This window comes from Hippopotamus amphibius, chromosome 1 (assembly GCF_030028045.1).
Source record: "Hippopotamus amphibius kiboko isolate mHipAmp2 chromosome 1, mHipAmp2.hap2, whole genome shotgun sequence".
Classification (NCBI taxonomy): Eukaryota; Metazoa; Chordata; class Mammalia; order Artiodactyla; family Hippopotamidae; genus Hippopotamus; species Hippopotamus amphibius.
The window spans coordinates 235,471,527-235,490,921 of NC_080186.1; the positions used below are offsets into that span (position 1 = coordinate 235,471,527).

At 36.3% G+C, this 19,395-nt stretch overlaps 1 protein-coding gene across 4 annotated transcripts in view; it reads right to left on the minus strand.

Moving 5' to 3' along the window:
• Positions 1 to 19,395, minus strand: part of ITGA1 (integrin subunit alpha 1) — a 172,225-nt gene that overhangs the window by 20,954 nt on the left and 131,876 nt on the right. For all 4 annotated transcript variants that reach the window (XR_009054886.1, XR_009054885.1, XM_057743741.1 and 1 more), the window contains exons 19-27: positions 19,163 to 19,372; positions 16,410 to 16,490; positions 11,782 to 11,858; positions 8,309 to 8,398; positions 6,836 to 6,938; positions 3,671 to 3,784; positions 1,754 to 1,858; positions 1,489 to 1,593; positions 403 to 495 (exon numbers count right to left, since the gene is read on the minus strand). Coding sequence is in view for 2 of the 4 variants with exons in the window: in XM_057743741.1 (XP_057599724.1) it covers positions 403 to 495; positions 1,489 to 1,593; positions 1,754 to 1,858; positions 3,671 to 3,784; positions 6,836 to 6,938; positions 8,309 to 8,398; positions 11,782 to 11,858; positions 16,410 to 16,490; positions 19,163 to 19,372 (978 nt within the window). In the remaining 2 variants the exon portion in view is untranslated. The remainder of the gene's footprint in view (positions 1 to 402; positions 496 to 1,488; positions 1,594 to 1,753; positions 1,859 to 3,670; positions 3,785 to 6,835; positions 6,939 to 8,308; positions 8,399 to 11,781; positions 11,859 to 16,409; positions 16,491 to 19,162; positions 19,373 to 19,395) is intronic.

The following is a 19,395-nucleotide window of genomic DNA, read 5'->3' on the forward strand; positions in this document are numbered from 1 at the left end:
TACATGTATTCCTATACAGTATAAAGACACTTTCTATAAAGAAGTTGTTTTTCAAGTCTGTTCTTCAGATGTCAATTCCATTTTATAATGTCAGTTTTTAAGGAGTAAAATTACAAATGCATCATTTGTTATCAAGGAGAGAGTAAAAACATCAGTTTACTGTGATGGTTATAAGTAATAAAGTCAAACATGGCATGTTAATTGGAAATATGGTTTTCCTGGTTTCTTACAAAGAAGAGTGACTGAAATCACACTTGAAGCTAATCAAGTGTAATTTGAAGCAGAAAGTCTGTCGCTTATTGAGAGCAGTGCGAGTCACTGCTTTAGGGATTACAAGCAAATATAAAACATATGTCACAGAGTGAAATGTTTAATGTTTTCAAAACTTGGAGGCACACTTACCTCTCTTTTGTGATTGCCAGCACTTAAAACTAGTGATGTATTTTCACTCTGAAGTTCTGCCCTTACAGTAAGATTTAAGCTGGAAAAATGTGTCTGAAAAGCAAACAGGATTTATTTTCAACATATTGAGCTAATCACAATGAGAGCTAGTCATGTTTTAGTGCAATTTTGCAAATTAAAATTTTCCTGAGAGATTGAAACACTGGTTTAACATCTAGATGGAACTGGTGGTATGAAATGATGACTGTATCCACCTTTCCTCTCTGCACTCAAATTCTCACTTAGATTCTTGTTAGAGAATGGGGAATTTTTCCGAGTAACACAGTTTCTATTCACATTCATCCTTTGCAAAACAAACTCCAAACCCTGCCCTCCTTTCATGTAGCTGGATACGGAATAGCTACTCTCTGCTAATGAGGTTGACATAAGAGCTTGTTTAGGATGAAACATGAAATTACCAATATTCAACAATTTGTGACAAAAAATAGCAATATGATCAAATCTAAACATGGAAATTTCATATAATTAACAAAATACTTCTAATAGAGAAACAAATAATATAAAATACAATAGATTAAGTTTTAAAGTAGCTAGTTGTCAGATGGATTTGACTTTATGGGGGTTAAAATGTCCTCCAAAATAGATAGACAGATAGATAGGGTAGATAGGTAGTCTGATCTAATGCAATGAGTCTATAATATATGTTAGATCTATTCTTTGTTAATGTTGTCAAGGATTGTCTCTCCATAATTTTTTTGTCTTTTAAATGAGTTCTAAGGTATTAAGGTAAATGCAAACTTTCGCACTGTGTAGGCGTTTATCTCTTGAAGTGCAAAAGAAAGAACAAGAGAGGCTAAAAAGAAGCATATACATGAAAGGGGACCTTGGAGATAACTTAGTTACTAATAGACAAGGAAAATGACACCAAAATAGCTGGTTTAGTAGAACTGGGGCTTGGACCACATTTTTTCAGACTTCCAGTCTTGTGTTCTTCATACAGAAGCACTGTACTTTGTTTTTATTAAGTGATAAACAAATATTTGTTTATATTATTCAATTACTGCAGAGAACCATACAATCACTTACTTTTATAAAAGTTGGTTTCCATAAGATAAGTGAAACATTCACTTGGCTTATGTCAGAAGGAATCAGATTACACGTGATGGTGGCAAACTTACATGCACTGCAGTCCTGTTTAAATGCCCAGAGGTACAAATTAGTATTCTTGCCATTTGAAAAAAGACAGTATATCAAAATCTTCTACAACATAGTTGTTTTTCAGCTGATATTGAATTTATTCACTTGGAAGCCATGAGTAAAATTAGCACTTGTCTTGGTAATTTGAATTTACCTGAATGGTGCCCCGTTTGAAATCTTGAGATTTGGATATCATCATTTTCTTCCCCGAGTTGATACCAAAAGGATCCTGGAGGCTACTGGGTCTGCAGTTGACATTCTAAGAAATAAAAATATGTCTTTTATCAGACAATGCCAAATGTCAGAGGGAAAAATGACTTGGTGCAATAATGTGAAGAATCTGTGAATGACAGCAATGGCTATCATTGTTTTAGTGCAATTTTTACATGAAAGATCCATCTTCATAAGTGTGCAATATGGAAGAAGCTTTTTCACACCAGCCATATACATACACCCACCCCAGATAATAATTACTGTTACCATGCCATTTTGAATTGTAATAGCTAGCAGTGAGCTTGTTACAGAAAAGGAAGGGTACTAGTAGAACTTACTATTACATGAATGTGTTTTTTATCCAACATTAGTTTGTGGAATCCCATAAAATAGAGAAAAAAAATTAAGTCTACTGAGGGAAAAAAGGGTTAGCATTTGTTAGCCAATATGTTGGCTCATATAATGGTTTATAAAATAAACAAACCAAAAAAAATCCAGAGAGGAACTTTTGTCTGTATCTATGTATTCATCCAATAATACTTTTGCAGTCCCTATACACCAGGGGAAGACACTTTGTGTGGGAGGAAGATATGAGAAAGCGGCTCTATAGATGCTAAAATGCCATGTTTGTAAATTAGCTGGTTCTTGGATTGTTTTTTTTAGACTTAATCTAATAAACCTTTGTTTCCCCAGAACTCTCTACATCCCTCATAAAATGTAATAAGGATGGAGGTTCATAAGTAGTAGGACAAGTCCAGTTTTATTTCTAGATTCTCACAAACCTGCTTTTTTGGATTAGATGTAAATGCCAGAGGCTTATGTTTTCCTTACCTTTAGGAAAACATTGAAATATTACAAGTCAACTACCAGTGTTGCTATTTCTTGACTTCTGAGAACACCTTAACTTAAAATCTCTGCAAGGAAGAGATTGTCAAATGGTGAAATCATGCATGCATTAATTCAATACTTATTGAGATTTTCTAAGTTTTAGAGACTAAACCACAAAAATAAACTACCATATGGACTCATTCGATGCTATAGGTAGAAAGGGGGCGTGATACTGCTAATGCTTGAGATGAGTAAGTAGTATTGTACTGTTTTGGGTGAAGCTGTGTGTGCTTAGGAGCAGTAAAGGAGTCTTTTTATAGGGTGGTTTGGTCGCTTCAAGCAAATTAAAGGTGTAACAACCTTTCCAGGCATGTCAACAATTAGTTATCTAAAATCTGCTCTAGTGGATTGAATAGTGAACCCCAAAAGATATGCCCAAGTCCTAACACCTGAAATGTGAGAATGTTACCTTATTTGAAAATAGGGCCCTTTGCAGATGTAACCAAATTAAGGATTTCCAGAGGAGATCATTCTAAATGTAGGGCAGGCTCTACATCCACTGATGAGTGTGCTTTACGAGACAGAGAAGGGGAAGACACTGAAACACAGGGAAGACGGCCCTGCGAAGACAGAGACTGGAGCTATGCTGCCACCAGCCACCAGACGTTCGGAGAGAGGAAGGGAACGCAGGGTCCCTCAGAGCCTCCAGAGGGAACCAGCACTGCTGACACCGTCCTTTTAGATTTCTGGCCTTCAGAACCATGAGAGAATACATTTCTGTTGTGTTCAGCCACCCAGTTTTGGGTAATTTGTTACCACAGCAGCGGTCAGGAACTAACGCATCTACTAAATAACTAGTGGAAGTCATTATTATTACTTTTACTAGCAGTAGTAGTATAATTTTCTAAATGCCCCTCCATGTTACTTTGGTAAAATCTCTTTATCCCAAGTAGCACGCAGAACAAAAGGCTTTTGTTGCGCATGGAAGAAGATAACATAATCACACAACTCCGAGGCAGACATGACTTACCTCAGAGGATGACCACCCACTTGGATACAGCACAGGAAAACCATCTGATGTCATGTTGGGAAATGAAATTGACAGCTTAAGTTCTGGCATGGGAAAATGCCCAGTTTTTCTAATCTACAGGGAAAAAAAGAAAGGTAATCCTTTCTTCCTGTTGCAACAGTGTTTCTTCTGTCTTACATAAGATTTTGGTGCTTAATGGATGAATTAAGTTGTGTAATATTTTGAATCCTGAAATGAACGCAGAGGGTTTACCCCACGGTACAGAGAACTGGCATAATCAAACAAGCAGAATATCAAGATGTGTAACGGTCGGGGTCATGTGCATCAGCTACCATCAAACACTGTTCCTTCATCTTCCCAAAATCAAAGTTAACTTTTCTTCTGTCAATTTACCCTGCTCGTTGTTCTTTTCAACACACCAGTCTTTTTAGGGGGGGAACACTTACCTGATTCACTCAGAACAGGGGGGCATATTTTTGCGTGCCTCAACCCGGCTTGCTATAATTCTCTAAGCCCACAGAATCGTTTCTCACCCCAGCTAGACGGGATCGGCCACTACTGGACAGGCAGACCAGACACCCATCTGCTTCCCTTCACAGGCCTTTCCATGGCTAGGGTTGTTGTGTCCCTGGCTGTTGGTAATTCAGTCCGATGAGAATCAGACTAACTCTCCACTCAATCCCCACCTCTTTTATCCGCGAACCTAAAATAATCACATCACATCACGCCACCAATCGTGAGGTGGTTCATACGGGAGGAAGGCTGGGCGGGATGAAGTTCAGCAGGAAGCTGGACCCACTGTCCAGAAGTCCTCGCCTGCTTAGAAGAGGTGCATTGCATTGGGACAATCAGGTGCTGTGATTCCCCCTTCTCCAGGGCCCCAGCCTTCTCCTTGGCCTCCCTGGGCTGAATCCTTAGGTGAGCAGGTCGCTCCTTAATCTACAGAGACAGATGCCAGGAAGGCCAACTGACCTCCCTGGCTGAGCCTTGTAGACTGAGAGCTATTCAGATCTGGAGCTTTTTTTGTGTGGGTGCTGAAGATTAAATGCATCCCTTAATCCTGGAATTCTGGAGATTCCTGACCAGCTGTGCCTGGTCTCTTAACCATGCTCCCTGCCTCTTACCTTCTAATTGTAATACGCCCTGGGCTTGCCTGGCATGGCTTCCCAGTCTAATGCCATCTGCTTTTCGATATTTAGTCAGAAATTGGGTATTCTATAGTGCACACTTTTTCTTTCTGATTAAAAACAATGTTCCTTACAGAAATAGCAGAAAATATTGAAAAACAAAACGTCTCCTTCAATTCCACTATATTGGTAACATTTTAGTGTACAAATTACCTTTCATATTTGCATGCATATGTATCATGAATTTTGTATCATATAAAATATGAAATTTGGTGTGCCACTTGTAAAATTTATTATCTTGTGGCACCTTCCCATAAATTTAGAGATTCTTCAAGAATGTGGTGTTTATTAGCTGCTTAATGACAACCACAGCATCAATATTTATTGTTGACTGCTTCAGGCACTGTGCTAACTTTCTCACTTGCATTATTGCCTTTAATCCTAACAGCCTGATGAGGTAGATTCTTTTATTAGAATGAGAATAAAGAACTTCCAAGGTCACTGAGCTGGTAAATAGCGGAATTAGGTTTTTCTTTTTCAACTCCAAAATGTGCCCTCTCAACTCTTATGATAGCTGCCTCCTCAGTGAATAACTATATAATAAGCAAATTCATGTTAAGCTTTCAGAATATGCCCAGGTTTTAATTTTAAACTAATATGAATAACATTGTCAAGAGTATCTCTGGGCATAAAGCTGTTCGTACCACCAATAATTTCCTATGGGAAATTTCTAACAGTAGAGTTACTGGGTCTCATAAAAAATATTCTTTTTTTTTTATTCCATTATTCCAATTTTAGATTTTACCCTGGCAAAACAATCAGAGATACACAAGATTTATGCTCACGGATATTCTTAACAATGTTATTTATATCAACATTATTTATAATAGTTTGAGAGTTATTTATATCAACATTATTTATAACAGTTTGAGAGTACCTGCTTCAAGTCTGGACCCTAAAAAGTGACAATTCATGAAGATCTACAACATTCAAAGTCTTTCCCTCCCTTCCTTCCTCCCTTCCTTCATTCGTTCCTTCCTCCCTTTCTTTCCTTCCTTTCTTCCTTGTTGTTTGCTGAACTCTCTAATCCAGGAAAAGCATATGAGACTAGAAAAACCTGGTAGCCTACATTTCAAAAATTTATGCCAGTAGTAGAGTGACTGGCATTCATGCTAACTTCCCCGGTGTGAGCTGTCACAGGCATTTCAGCAAAGGGCACAAATAAAAACAGTGAAATATTCTTGAGCATATACGTTTATTTCCACTTTGTATCCCTTTTTCATCATTTCCAATTCCCAAAGAGAAGGAGCCCATCTTCACTTCTCACACTGCTGCGTTACTTCATACTTTTGAATACAGACTTAAATACATCATGTGGATTGGACACTCTTTTCCTTGACTAACATTAACTTGTGTCTGTGTCCGTACGTAGGCATTACCTAAGATGACAACCAGGCTCAACTCCATAATTATTTACTATAATGGTTAGGAAAGGTTTGTTATGAAGGCTTCAAAAATAAAAATAAAGGTTGTAATAGAAAACATCATTTAAGGAAGTGACAGTAGGAACACCAATAAGTTAGGGTATAATACAGATGAAAGGTAGCAAGGAGCAGAGTGAGATATACATTTATTTGTTGAGTAAAGGAAATTATTACCAAGACAATTTGAAATATCAATTTCTGAAATAGTCATATCAGTTTTTAAAAAGTGCTTTTCTCAGTTATGTAAAAAAATAAGTGCAAATAACGTCTACATCTTTATAGGTAGTGTCTACTTGGTTCCCTATTTTTTCTAGGCAGTCACTCTGTCTCAAAGGAAATTAGAGACTTGGCTCTTTAAAGTTGCTTAAAAAGCATAATTATCATCAATTTAAATAAAATCATTTCAAATTAGTGAAATTATAAAGAAAAATATGCTGGAATATAGAGATTAATTGTTGAACCAATGTGTTTGTATGTGTCTGTTAATACTCTCATTTAATGTATAAGCTTACAAATAACTCTTTTACAACACTAATTTAAAGGTAATTTCTTACCAGGTAGAAGATATTAATTTCATTTCCAATGTCCACAGTAGAACTAATAACTTCAGGGACTGTCTCATTGGCCGCAATTGAAATATGGTATTCACTTGCAGAGCTTAAAAGAATTAATTGGAAGAAGAAAAGTAAAACACAACAAAATTTAACTTTTGCTTGACCACACTCTTTTCCTTTCTTTATACCAGGTAATCCCACAAAAAGTACTTATAGAGATTTGAAATCAAAGACAAATTCTTTTACCCTGAAATCTAAAGTTAAATCTTTGAGGAAGGTGAGAAAGATTATAATTTAATTCAATAGTTACTGATGCTCAAAATACTAAAATATGTAGTTTTTAAAGTAAAAGTTTCATTGCTACCAAGTAAAAAGTTTTCATGAATTTGCTAATATCATTTACATTTAGTGAATAATCAGGCTAAAACTTGGTATTTTTAATAGTGCTGAATTTTAAATAGATTTTAAAAGTTTACCTTGTCACAGTTTAAAGTCTTATATTTACTGCTAAACTTTAAAGTTCAGTCTTTTTCATATACTTCTCCACATTCTTTGGATGAACTTGGTAGAATGAAATGTAATATAAACATACTTAAAAGCAGTGCTTCAGTTTGGAGAAAACAAATACAAATATTTACGTGTTTGTCGAAATTTGATTTTAAGTAAATGAAAACTTCTTGGGAAAAGTCAGTGTACCAAGAGAAATGGAAGCAGAAAAATAGAAAGCAGCAGATAGAATTAAAGGCTAAGAAATATAAGCAAAATCGACATGTATATCCTACAATATTTTCATTTTTGTGTTTGGTTATCACTAAAAGGAAAGTGCCGTAGGAGATAAATTAATAAAATGACAAGAGTCTTAGACTAAACTTGACACAGACTCTTGTACTTTTTGTACATTGTGCACATTTATTTAGCAAAAGCCTAGAGTCCTGCTTACGCAAGTTTACCAACATGACTGGTGTTTAGATGGGTCAGAAGTTCTTAGGAAAAAGGATGGTTTATGAATAATGGAAGACATAAATAGCTCTTGTCAAGGAACAATGACTTAACCTTGAATGTCCAGAACGGGCAGGCTATTCAGATCCCACACAATAAGAATGAGAGCCAAGAAATATGCTGGTGACTTCCAAGAACATTGCCTCTCGTGAAGGATTTCTGGGTCTTCAGCTTGCATTTAGGAGTTAAGACTGGACGGCTAATGCAGTCGGTATCATTATCACCTCACATTTTAGACGATTTTGGATGTTGGTTCTCAATTTTTAGAGTGCACAAGCATCACTTGGAGGGTTTAACACAGATTCCTGGGCCCCACCCCCCAGAATTTCTGACTGAGTAGGCCTGGAGTGGGGACAGAGACTCTGCCTTTCTAACGAGCTCCCAGGTTGTTCTGATGCCCTGGGCCAGGGACCACAAGCTGAGATCCACTGGGTTATAGGAAGGCATCAGCATGAAAGTGCGGTGTTCTCCTACCTGTAAAACTGTAGTCCAGCTTCATATTTTACAGGGATGGAAATGTTTACTTCATTATCAAAAAGGGCTTCAGGTGGCTCTTCACTGTCGCTAGAAAACACAGCACAGTCGCACAAATCATTAAACCATTGAGTATTTAGAGACCTTTCTAAAGCCTGTGAATGAGAAGCTTATTTTGGCAGATAAACAAAGGCATACACACAAAATAGAATTCTTGAGTTTTTTAAAAAAAATTCAGTGTGGAGAGGGAGATCAGAGATGGGTATTAATAAACGTTTCCAAGGTGATTCTGAAGTGCAGCGAGGGTTGAAAACCACACTGATTTAGTACAAAGTTTCTCAAACTTCTATGAGATTAAGGATAAGTATCCTTGGGTCACCGGTTAAATACACAGATTATTGGGCTTCTCTCCTACAAAAAAATATGGATCTAGTAGGTCCAAGTTAGGACTCATGAATTTGTGTTTTTTAGTACAAATCACACAGGTGATTCTTTTTTTTTTTATCACAGATGAGGCCCTTGTGAAGAGACGTGCCTAAGATCACACACCTGAGAGTAAATCTAAAATCTTTTGTCTTCTCATTTAATAGCCTTTCTATACCTTGTACTTGATGATTGTGTTATTTGTTGAGCACTTATTCCCCTGATTTTACTTATTGTTTCAGTTACGTATTATGTAAATACATGCATATATTGTATACATACATATACACTTATACCTGTCTCATGCTCTTCTGTATTAAAAAAAAAAGTATGGACAAATGATACAATAGTCACCTGGCTCTGGGGCCAGAATGTATGAGATTGTTCTTGGACACTGACCACTTTGGGAAAGTTATTTAATCTCTCTGTGCCTTGGTTTCTTCATCTATAAAATGGAGATTTTATCATTAAACTCTTAATAAATGATAAGTGAGTAACAAGTGTAAAATGCTTAACATTGTGCTTAGGACATGGGAAATATTCAGTAAGTATTAGCTTTTATTATTATTAACACACGTACCCCTCCACCAAGTGACCAAGCACCTAGCATTTGGTCTCAAAGAATGGGCAAAGGATACCCTTTAAAGGCTCTGCTTATTCCCAAGTGTACGAAGTGGCTTCATGATGGGGCAGTGAAGGCAGCTCCCTGTCTCGGGTTATAGATGTGTGTGTGATTGGGCTTTTGCTGTGAACAGTCCCTCTCTCAACCATTCCACACTGCATCCAAGTTAATCTTCCAAAGAAACAGCTCTGTACATATTACTTCACCCCTTAAAAACTTCTCTGGCTTCTCATGGCCTGTTCAACTAAGAAAATATGCCTCATTTTGAAATTCAATACGCACCATACATGGTAAGATGTACATTCTCTGTTTATCCTCCATTACTCATTTATGTATTCTCTCTATTTGCACTAAAATGAATCACCCACTATTCCCCCAAACAGATCACGTGGTTTACCTCTGAGTTTTTGCTCAAGCTCTATATTTTGCCTGAAATGTTCCATCTAACTGCCTACCAACCTCTCTGAACTGCTACTCATCCTTTAATGTCCTCAGTTATAAGCTCCCTGATAAAGCTCTCTTGGGGTCTCATTGCCAAGGAGATATCATTTAACCCTCCATTAAGCCTCTGACACATGGCTTATGTTTCTCTAACGAAGTTCCCTTGTTCTATCATTATTATGATAATCTAAATACTAGTCCCAGTCCCCTACTGTAATATTCACGCCATGCAGACTTTCATGTCCTCATATAGTTTTATACTCCCTAAGCGACAAATTCAACATTTTGTCCATAATAGACCTCAAGTAAATATTTGTTGAACTGAACTGAATTGAGCATACAGAATTAATGCATCTAATAATTCATTTTCTCACTTATTCATTCACTCTACATTTCTTTAGTGATTATAAGATTTTTTTTTTTACTGGGGAATAAAGTTAACAAATGATAAAAGTGTATCTCCAGTTGCTTATGGTCCAGTGGACAGTTACACTTAGAAGAAAGGTAAGCACTGTTTCAATTTCCTTATTAGACTTTTGCTAGTTTTAGTTTGCGTATTCCATGCCATCTTTCAGAAGCTTTGACTGATTTGAATAAAATTTATTAAACTACAAAAGGTTATCATAAAACTTTAAGTCCCTGGAATGATTCAGTTGACCTTGATGGGCAGCTAGTAAAAGCTTTTAAATGAGCAAAGCCTGTAAAGTTTTAAATGGATTTAAATGCAATTTGGCATATACGAGGGTGAGTCAAAAATTACCTGCACTCTGGCTGTAGAATTTATTTTAATGAACTTTTAGAAAAGACAAATACATCATTTTTCAGCACCATCTCCTTGCTCATCAATACACTCTGTCCATCTGTCAACAAGCTTTCATATTCCCTCATTAAAAAATGTTTTAGGCTGAGCTGCGAGCCATGAATGTACTTCTGTCTTCACTTCTTCATCAAAAGTGAATCTTTGTCCTTGTAGGGCTGCTTTCAGGGGACCAAACAGGTGAAAGTCCAAGGGAGCAAGATCAGGACTATAGGGAGGATGCTTTAACACCTCAAAATGAAGTTTTTGCAGAGTGTTGACAGTGTGGGCAGAAGTGTGCGGACGTGCATTGTCATGCAAGATCACAACACCCTTGGATAGCAGTCCTCTGAGTTTAATCTGAAGTTTAGGCTTCAGCTCTTCAATAAGCATCTCACTGTAACGAGCACTGTTGATCGTTGAAACTTTGAGCCATAGCTGATTTGCAAATGATTTGCCACATAATCCACTGTCACTCATCTATTTGACAGAATCACTTTACGTGTTCGCTCAATGTTGTCATCAGCCGTGGATGTGGACGGGCGTCCAGCTCCTTCTTGATGGCTAACACTTGTGTGACCTTCCTTGAACTTCTCTATCCATTCATACGCACTTCTTCACGACAAAACACTTTCTCCATACGGCACACAAAATCTTCAATAAATAACGGCACCAGGTACACTCTCAGACCACAAAAAACGAATCACTGCATGCTGCTCTTCTTTTGTGCAGATCACAAGTGGGGCATCCATTTGTGCTCTCATCGCAGTTACAAATGAACTGATGTAACACATTCACACTTGCACAGCAGTGACTGGGGAGACAGTAGCCTTGAACGGAAAGCACTGATAAGGCAGTACGACCAACAGAAGTTTTAATATAACCAGAGTGTGGATAATTTTTGACTCACCCTCGTATAAGTGATGTGTGATTACAGCACATTTTATAGCTCATAGAACCAATGGTTTAATTCAGTTAGGTGTATTATTTCTATTAAATAAAATTTTCTTTATTCTGCTAATTATTCATAAGGATGTTTTTGTGAAGCTAAAGGGTTCACTGCCTTCTACTTCTACTGATCCCATAAAAGCTGTAAGAAGTTCCAGTGAGTCTATAAAACAAAATATCCTAAATACATGAAAGAATCATATACATGCATACCCACACATTCATGCACACATATGAACCAACCTTGTTGCACTTAAATGAATGATCACATTTTCCATAAGATAAGTTGTGTTAAACTGAAATAATATTTTGAATGTTACCTATAAAATAAAAATATCTTTAGTAACAGATAAAGAAGTAAAGTAGAATGCTTGCTTTGATTAAAATATTAAATTATATAAATGATATATTACCATAGTCTACCAGATCATAATCATAAACAATGTAATTATGAAACAGTCATAATTAAAACCTCTTTAAAATGGAAACTTCAAGTATTATCAACCAGCTATACGTATTCATTATAAAATAAAGGAAAACATACTGGATTCTATTGATTTGACAGTATAAAAAAGTTGTGGATCTTTAAGGAATAACAAAAACAATATAAAACAAAATAAAAGGCTTGACTATTTAGAATAAAGTAAACTATAATAATCATAACTTAAAAAAGCAGTGAGTTTTGTTTACAAATTGCAGAGTTAAGACAATATCTAAGAAAAACTGGAAAATGTTTTTGTTTTACTGACACTCAGACACAGGTAACTTACTTTTGAGAAACTACGCCTGAGCACATGGCTTATATAATTCTTCGCTCTTTATAAACACCAATAGGCAGACCAAAAACTAGATTACTCATATGAAGAAATATGTCATCAGCAGAATTCTAGTCCAAGAGGCCTCACAATAATGTTTGCAAACCCAACAGCTGCTAACTGAGGTGTTTTGGAATTTGGGCCAGCAAAATTGATAGTCTAAAATGCACAATTAATAAGTGCTACCTAAAATTTTATCTTCGTGATTAAGTTCTAGACAGGACAAGGTTTGAAACTTAGAGCTCTTTAATCAATTTAGGCACCATTCATAGAAGGGGTGACTAGAATTCAGGGATCTTGAGATTTGCATGGTTGTACATTACAATGTGTGGAATTTTCTTTTGTATTTTCTTCTCCCACATATTTTTTGAGTTACATTTTTTAGAAAAGTAGTTCTTCTAAGAATCTGCAGCTCTACAGTTTTCTTTTTGCTTTGAAACAGTAATCACAATTCCAGTAGAAGCTTTATTGGGTGGGTCAAATTGCCACAGTCTCTCAGTGAGCTCCCTTTTCCCTGACTGTCCTCAGCCCTCTGACTGGCCTGGACATTTGTCTTGGCATTCCCGATGACTCTTCAGAGGGAGGGAAGAGACTAGGAGAGAAGTGGGGCTGAAGAAGCTGTCTGTGCATATTGATCTGATCCTGAATTGCTTACACTGCAAATCTAAAAATACATCCTAAGTGTAAAGGCCATGGAAAAATTACTTGCACGTTATCTTTCCATCTCTCTATTGATGACAATGAGACACTTTCATTTAAGCTTTTGCCCTAAGCATCAAGGAATTACTAAGGAGAGGAAGAAATGGTTAAGAGATTATTAGATTTCAATTAATATGTCCAATGATTGGGATATAACACAGGATAGAACATTATTCTTTAGGAAATAGAGATAATTCCAAGGTTAATTAAAGTGGTCAAAAGGAGGAGTAGACATGAGTTGATATTCCTTATTTGCATGTCAAATTAGAGGAATTGAGTATATTTTTTCAGGAATGATGTGTATTTTATAGATTTGTAGGGAAGAAATGCAATTTCACAGTATATTTCATTTGAGGTAGTCAAGAAACAGACTTTACGATGGGGTTCCAAAAGTAAATTGGTATCTCTAGTTAGTTCCATAAGCAAAATGGACATAGAAAATGTTTATTGAATTTAATGATAATTATTGATTTGTAGTTAATACCCTAAATCACTAGTAACCATGCCACATGTGTTAAGGGTAAAGGCCTTTCTGAATTCTCATTTGCAAAAAGAAGAGCTAAAAGATTTCATTATAGATAATCTGTCATTAAGGATTTCATACAGACAGACCAAACCAGCTTTTGTCAGCTTTTTAGGATGTGTGTTAAAGATGTCAGGGATATAATTTGAAGTCTTATATTATAAAATATTAAAAGATAAGAAAGTTGAAATGAATATTGGGATAGTTTTCCTCCTTTTTTGTTTAAGTCTATGTTGAGTAAATAAAGTACCTTCTTATTTTAATCATTTTGATTAGTTAAATATTTCCCTCTTAACTCAATAGTGAGTAAGGAGCAGATATTCATACTGAAAAGCAACCTTCATTGAAAATACATGCAAATACCTTGTTTATCATTAAATGAGATAATTATTCTCTGCTTTTCATGGAAACAAATATCATTTAAAAAGAGATGAAAGAACTCTTCTCTCTTCTATTCAATTAGTATGGTTCTAGGCAGGGCAATTAGGTGAGAAAAAGGAATAAAAGGCATAGGATTGGAAAGGATGCCTCTATTTGCAGATGACATGATCTTGTATATAGAATATCCTAAGGAATCCTCTAAAAAAAACTATTAGAACTAATAAATACTTCCAGCAAGATTGCAGGGTAAAAGATCAGTATGAAAAAACTCCATTGTATTTCTATGCATTAGCAATAAACAATCAGAAAAGAATTAAAAGAAGATTTCCATTAAAACAGCATCAAAAGGAATAAAATGTTTAGAAATATACTCAACAAAGGAAATGCAAAACTCGTATTCTGAAAACTACAAAACATTTTTGAAGGTGATTAAAGGAGATCTAAATAAATAGAAAGACATCCCATGCTCATGGGTCAGAAGACAATATTTTTAAGATGGTAACACTCCCCAAATAGATCTACATATTCAATGTAATCCCCATCAAACTCCCAGATGGCTTTTTTTTTTTTTTTTTTTTTTGCAGAAAATGACAAGCTGATTCTAAAATACGAATGGAAATGCAAGGGACCTGGAATAGCCAAACAATTTTGAAAAAGAAAGCATAGTTAGAAGACTTACAATTCCTGATTTCAAAACTTACAACAAAGCTCCAGTAATCAAAACAATGTGGTACTGTCATAAAGACAGACATATAAATCAATGAAATACAATTAAGATACAAGAAATAAACCCACGTGTTTATGGTCCACTGATTTTCTACAAGACTGCCAAGGCAATTCAATGGGGGAATGAATAGCCTTTTCAATAAATGGTGTGGGACAAATAGACATCCACAAAGAATGAAGTTGGACTCTATTTACACTATACACAAAGGTTCATCGAAATGGATCATAGATCTAAATATAAGGGCTAAAACTGTAAAACTCTTGGAAAAAAACAGGAGTAACTGTGACTTTGGGTTAGGCAAAATCTTCCTAGATATGATACCAAAAGCATGAATGACAAAAGAATAAATAAATTGGACTTCATCAAAATAAACATGTTTGTGTTCCAAAGAACACCATCACGAAAGTGAAAAGACAATTTATAGAATGCAAGAAAACATATGCAAATCATTTCTGATAAGAGTCTTGCATGTAGAATATACAAAGATCTCCTACAACCGAATAATCAAAAAGACAACCCAATTAAAAAAAGGTAAAGGATCTGAACAGACATTATTCAAAAAAAAAAAAATTACACATGGCCAGTAAGCACATGAAAAGAGGTACCATCACTAGCCATTAGGGAAATGCAAATGAAAACATCAATGAGATCCTACTTCACACCCACTAGGACAGCTATAATAAAAAAGACAGGTAGTAACAATGTAGAGAAATTGGAATCCTCCTACATTGTTGGCAGGAATGTAAAATTGGGCAGGCACTTTGGAAAACAATTCTGCAGTTCCCCAAAATGTTACACACAGTCACCATATAATCCAGCAATTCCACCCCAGGTTTATATCCAAGAGAATTGAAAACATGTGTCCACACTAAATCTATATACAAATATTCATAGAAATATTATTTATAGCAGCCCCAAGTGGAAACAACCTAAATTCCCATCCAGTGATAAATGAATAAATAAAATGTGATATAGCCACACAATGGAATATTGTTTAGAAATTTAAATAATGAATTACTGATAAACAGGTAAACCTGGAAAACATTATGCTAAGTGAAAGAAGCCAGTCACAACAGACCATGTCTTGTGTGATTCCATTTATATGAAATGTCAGAATAGGCAAGTCCACAGAGAAAGTAAGTAGATTAGTGGTTGCCTGATATTGAAGGTAGGGATATTGAGGAAAAAAAGAGCAGTAACTAGTCATCTGTACAGGGTTTCTTTGGGGGAATATGAAAATGTCTAGAATCCATTGTGGTGATACTTAATTCACACTTGTGTGTGGTACATAATTCACACTTTGGTGAATGTACTAAAACCGATTGAACTTTAAATGAGTGAATTGTGTGGTATCTGAATTATATCTCAATGAGGTTATTATTTAAGAAAAAGAGAAACGAGAGTTTCTATACAAAGTTCTAAACCAACTGGTTTGAAAGATTCTTTTTCTTACAGTAGAAAAGCCTACTACATAGGCGACTCCCACACCAGAATTTCCCAGCTTCATTTATCATTTCAGCTGTACAGTAAAAATTCTTAATTTGGTCCTGGCATTTGAGTTTGACTCATGCAACAATTGCCTTTTGATTCCAAGATCTCACAATTTTGAATTCAATCTTGTTCATCTACGTCACCCTAAACTACATTAGAGGGATTTATATATTTGGCTTTGAGCTGATTATTTTTCATATCCAATTGCCACATGCATTTTCTATAATGTGCTTACCATTTCTCCTCTTCTTAGGAAAGGATATCCAACTTTACACGTGATATTATGATTGGATTCACAACTGTCTTTTTGGATAGCCTAGGAAGCGAAAGTAAACAGAATTAGAGCAGACATGCCGGTGAAATACTTGAGCTTGATTGTCCAGACTTTTCCTAGCTGTGCTTTAGACGGCTCAGCTAGGGTTTGTTTCTCAGTATAGCTGGGAGAGTCACAGCTTTCGGGGATCACCTGTCCCACAGCCCATGGAAATGTGAAACCATCACTGCAGTTAAGGGTGGCTGTAAGATAAAGCATATCACACCAGCCTGTTCAGATCTTCCACTGAAAAATGGGAGCACTAACAGCGTCTGCCTCACAGGGTGTGTAGGTGGCTGCATGAAATACCCCACACACCCTGGGCCAACACATGGAAGCCCACAGTGAACAGTCATCACTGGAGGAGTGGGTAAGAGCTTGAGCTCTGACCTGGGACCACCAGGATTTAAACTCTGACTCCCCCACTGTTAGCTTCATCCTCGTCAGGACCCAGCACTTCTCTGGGCCTGATCTGCTGTCAAGAGGGGTTGGTCAAACTTTATCTCATCAAATTGAAAATGCCCTTGAATATGAGACTCACCAGCATTTTACATACCAATAAAAAGGAAGCAATAATGCTGCCCTTTAAATAAACATAGCACTTGTAAAATGCAGTTACAGAAATGTTAAAGTGTGAAAAAAAGGGGTTTATCTTAGAATCTCTGTAGTACGATAATACCTGTGTACAAATGAATTAATGAGAATTAAATAAGTCGAACCTGTAAAACAGCATCTGACACACACTATGACTCAAGAAAAGACTGCCATTATTATTACTACTATTGCTGTGTTAATAGAAGTAGAAGAGAGGCCTTGTTGATTTCATAGCTCTGCCTCTCTGCCAAGGCCATAGAGTCAGTTGAAGAAAATAGAATGATTTTAATATAGTCCTCTTTTCCGAGAAGAATTCCGTGGTCATATTTCCCCAGCATCAATTTGTACATTCAGATTTTTAATAAACATTCTTTCCTGAATCTAAAATATGTGGTAGTATAGGATGGATACACAATAAGGTCCTACTGTATAGCACAGGGTATCCAACATCCTGTGACAAATCATAATGGAAAAGGATATAAAAAAGAATACATATATATGTATTACTGAGTCACTTTGCTGTACAGAATTAACACAATATTATAAATCAACAATACTTCAATAAAATAAAAAACATAAAGAACTTAGAATAGTACGTATCAGTAATAAATGCTTATTATTATAAAATAAAATAAAATAGGTGGTAGTAATATAGGACTTTCTTAAAGCCTATCTTAGTACCATGTCCCTAAGTGATATCCTAATAAATGGAGAGAAATGTCATTGAAAATCTGAATGTATAGAAACTAGACAATTAAAGTTTAATATTGTACATAATAAGTGTATTTGTTTTTAATATGAATTATATATATTATTAATTCATATAAATATATACAGAATTTTAATTAAGGGGAATTCATTCAGAGGTCAGAATTAAAAGCAAAGTTCAAAATTGGAAGTATTAATTCATTCTGATATACATCTTATGCGGCTGTATGTTATTGCCAAAATAATAAAAACTTCTGGGGAAATTCCCTGGTGGTCCAGTGGTAAGGACCCAATACTTTCACTGCCAGGGGTCTGGGTCAATCCCTGGTTGGGGAACTAAGATCCCACAACCTGCGTGGTGTGGCCAAAAGAAACCAAACACCAAAAACCAAAAAAACCTCCCATCATGACAATGAGATAGCCATTTAACCCAACTCTCTTCCCCGTGTGAGGACTGTGCATAGAAACGGGGGACGGTGTCGATTTTCTGCACATAAACTTTTTGTTCCCGTTCAGCACATGTATGACTCCCAGTCTGCCCTTCTGCTAAACTGTTTTGACTTTGAGTGTTTTGCTCATTTTTTTCTTGATGCAGTCTCAGTTTCAGTGGTGTAAGGCTTCTGTGAAGCATACAGTTTTTAAAAATTAATTAATTAATTAAGCTCTTTATTGGAGTATACTTGCTTTACACTGTTGTGCCCGTTTCTGCTGTACAGCAACGTGAATCAGCTGTATTTATACACATATCCCCATGTCCCCTCCCTCCCGCAGCTCCCTTCCACCCTCCCTGTCCTGGCCCTCTAAGGTATCACCCATCATCGAGCTGATCTCCCTGTGTGATGCAGCAGCTTCCCACGAGCTATCTGTTTTACATTTGGTAGTGTATCTATGTCAGTGCTACTCTCTCACTTCGTCCCAGCTTCCCCTTCGCCCACCCCCCCACGTGTCCTCAAGTCCATTTTGATATATCAGAGATCCTTCCCTCATACTGAATCCAAGAAGTCAAGGGAGTCCAACTCGAGGATGGAAGATGCCTTAGAGGACTGGGGCGGGGAGGGTGGGGGGGACTCGAGGGGGGGAGTCAAGGAAGGGAGGGAATACGGGGATGTGTGTATAAAAACAGATGATTGAACCTGGTGTACCCCCCAAAAAAATAAAAAAATAAAAAACAAGAAGTCATAGAGCTCTAAAAAAATATATGAAAACAAAAGCTTTAAAAAAAAATCCTGGTCCTTTGACCATTAGCAAGTACTAATTTTGTACAAAATGCTTTCTATTCTAAAATCAATGTAATAAAAAGTTACCTCAGTATGAAAAGTAGTTTCGATGCACGATTTTTACAAGAATAAATAAATATAAAACTAAAAGTTTACCTCTATTCCTGAAAAAATCAGATTTGGAGAATAATTCACTATGGTTCTGGTGTTATAGGCACTGTCCTTTTTATTTTTGACTGTGAGGCTAACATTGAACTTATCACTGTGGGACCTGACAATAAGCAGGCCCTTTTCTGTGCTGGACACATCCAGGGCGAGGTCTGAGATACATTTCTCCTTGTTTCCACAGTCTTTGGCAAAGGGAATCTGAAATGTTCACAGAAAAGCAT